The sequence below is a fragment of the Geospiza fortis genome, unplaced genomic scaffold (assembly GCF_000277835.1).
Source record: "Geospiza fortis unplaced genomic scaffold, GeoFor_1.0 scaffold181, whole genome shotgun sequence".
NCBI lineage: Eukaryota > Metazoa > Chordata > Aves > Passeriformes > Thraupidae > Geospiza > Geospiza fortis.
In genome coordinates, this window is record NW_005054412.1 from 1,572,556 (window position 1) to 1,575,018 (window position 2,463).

At 41.8% G+C, this 2,463-nt stretch overlaps 1 protein-coding gene across 2 annotated transcripts in view; it reads left to right on the forward strand.

The window, feature by feature from the left end:
* STARD13 (StAR related lipid transfer domain containing 13) overlaps window positions 1–2,463 on the forward strand; it is a 289,660-nt gene that overhangs the window by 284,061 nt on the left and 3,136 nt on the right. For both annotated transcript variants that reach the window (XM_005426361.2, XM_005426362.2), the window contains one exon: window positions 2,263–2,439. In XM_005426361.2, coding sequence (XP_005426418.1) covers window positions 2,263–2,439 — 177 coding nt within the window. The remainder of the gene's footprint in view (window positions 1–2,262; window positions 2,440–2,463) is intronic.

Here is a 2,463-nt window from a genome sequence, read left to right on the forward strand (position 1 = left end):
AAATACAAAGCAGTTTTGACAAAGGAAGGAGTACAGGGAGTCAGAATTGTATTAAAGGGAATGAAGATTGAAGGAAAAAGATGGGTCAAATAAAATATAATTACGAAAGTACATCCCTTTTATGAACTTTAGTAATCTCTTAAAGGATGACAACATGCAGATATTGTTGGTATAAGGAAAGACTTATTGGAACTCTTAGGGGAAGATTTAGAAAATGCTTTCTGTAACCAATTCTCCTATTACTCTATTTCCTTTGCCTTACCACAGTATACTGGGCTAAATTAACTACTTTATAATCAAATATCTATTATATATTTTATATAATTATATATTTATCATTATTTTATAAATAATCTTCTTATATAATATTATTAGCTTGAGCCAGTGATAAATTTGGCCCTCTGCACGGCACCGGGAAGATGGTCTGCGAGCGGCGGGGAGGTTCTGATGGCCATAATTTGGTCCTCTCATTTGCCACTTAGTTCACTATTAGGTTTCCTGGTGGTTTATGTTCTTTAAAGACCTGCTGTGCAGCCACATCAGTTAAAGGAAAATCCTGCTATCGAGTTCTCATTCTTTTCACTGACCCCGGCAGAATGACCCCCAAGGACTGAAATACATACCATAAAAATGAATCCTGGTGGGTTCTTAAGGGCTGAAAACAGCCATCAGGCAGATCTGTCAGATTCTGTTGTTTATCTCTTTTGATTGATGTCATTAAGTCTAGAGCAAGGTTACCCAGCAGTACTGCAGTCAATTTGATACCTTATGATTGGTGGGAAGTGAACAGTGAAATTATAATACACCTCTGGGGACGTGAATAAATATATTTTAACAGATGGCAATTTTCTCCTTCTCAGTCAAACTTTGGGCTGTGAAAGGATCAACTTAGTTGTTCCCTTTTTTTTCAGTGTGACAGTCATAACAAGGGGATTAGGCTCCCTAGAGAAGACTCTGATGATAAGAGGAGAGGAGAAATGTTTCATATGCCTGGGATATGACACAGCTCTCAGCTGCCCTGCACAGGCATCACTTTTATTAAAGAATCCACAAGTGTTTCATGTTCATTAAGTATGACCGCATTTTGGTGAGTTAGGTGCCATGCTTCTACTACTGTAAGGTATTTAAAGAACTACTGAAACTGGCCTAAATCCATACGACTGGGAACAGGAAACCAAAGTCTTCTGAAATCTCTGGGACAGAGAACTTTCCTCTTCCCAAATGGCCCAGGGAGTGCTGGGTGGTTACCAAAATGATGTGGGCACATCTAAACACTGTGCAGGCACTCGCAGGAGGTGGTTCAGCATTTCTCATGCTGGATCTCAGCTGTGACTTCCTTCTCCCATATGTTTCATCTGCCAAAATAGCTCATCAATTTTGTTAATGCCCAGGCACATGTAAAACCTTCTGGTCAGTATCTTCCTGCCGTGTCTTGAATAACAGCTCAGTTTCATGTAAGAAAAATGCAGAATGTTAAAATTATCTGCTGAAGTCCAAACTTGAACAGTCCTTGAAAGCAGCTTACCTGCTAAAATATGATACTTCCCAAAGCAGCATAACCCCTCTCTCAGACAGTCCACAGCAGGATGATGCATGTTGCACAGCACAGTGGGAAATTCTCATTTCTTCCCACAGCATGGGAAAGAGCACAGACCTATCCTCTGATATTCAGTGCAGATGGGAAAGATGTGAGACACAAGGGTATGTAGAGAATGCTTACAGAACAACAAAAAAAAACCCATTAAGTATTAAAGTCTAGAAATCTTGAACTTGGTTGAATACTTGTCCAGCCTGTAAGAGAGGCTAGAAACCTGGGAAAGAAATGGAAGGACATTTTGTTTTTAATTCAGACACCCTTGAAATATATTCAGAGAGGACTTCTGCTGTACTAAACTGTATTTTTTGTTCTGTAAGCCTGCATGGGTGCAATGCACAGTTTCAGCTTTTGCTGGATGGCTTATACTTGGTCTTTCTCTTTTCCAAAACTTCTGTCTGACTGCAGAAGGCTCTATCATGCCCTAGAATACTGATGGCTACAAAATGCTCCTGTGGAGAAGCAAAATTTCTCCACCTGGAGCCACACACATGGGTGGCCATTCCACATGGCCATGAAACTCTACCAGGGACTCCTAGGACAGCCCACTGGCATCGCAGGCAACAAGGATGGGCAGACAAGAAGACTGTAACTTCAGTTCTGGTTCTTACTCATGGGCCCAAAAGTTTCATTGCTAATGTGACTCCATCTTTTATCCGTTCCTGCAGGACATGGAGGACAGATTTGCCCAAGGGGATGTGCATGCTGGTTGCCATCTCTGTGGAGCATGAAGAGGCTCCTCTCATGGGAGCTGTGCGAGCCATCGTCATGGACTCCCAGTATTTGATAGAGCCCTGTGGCTCAGGGAAAGCCAGGCTGACCCACATCTGCAGGATTGACCTAAAGTAAGTATCCCACCTGCACAAAGC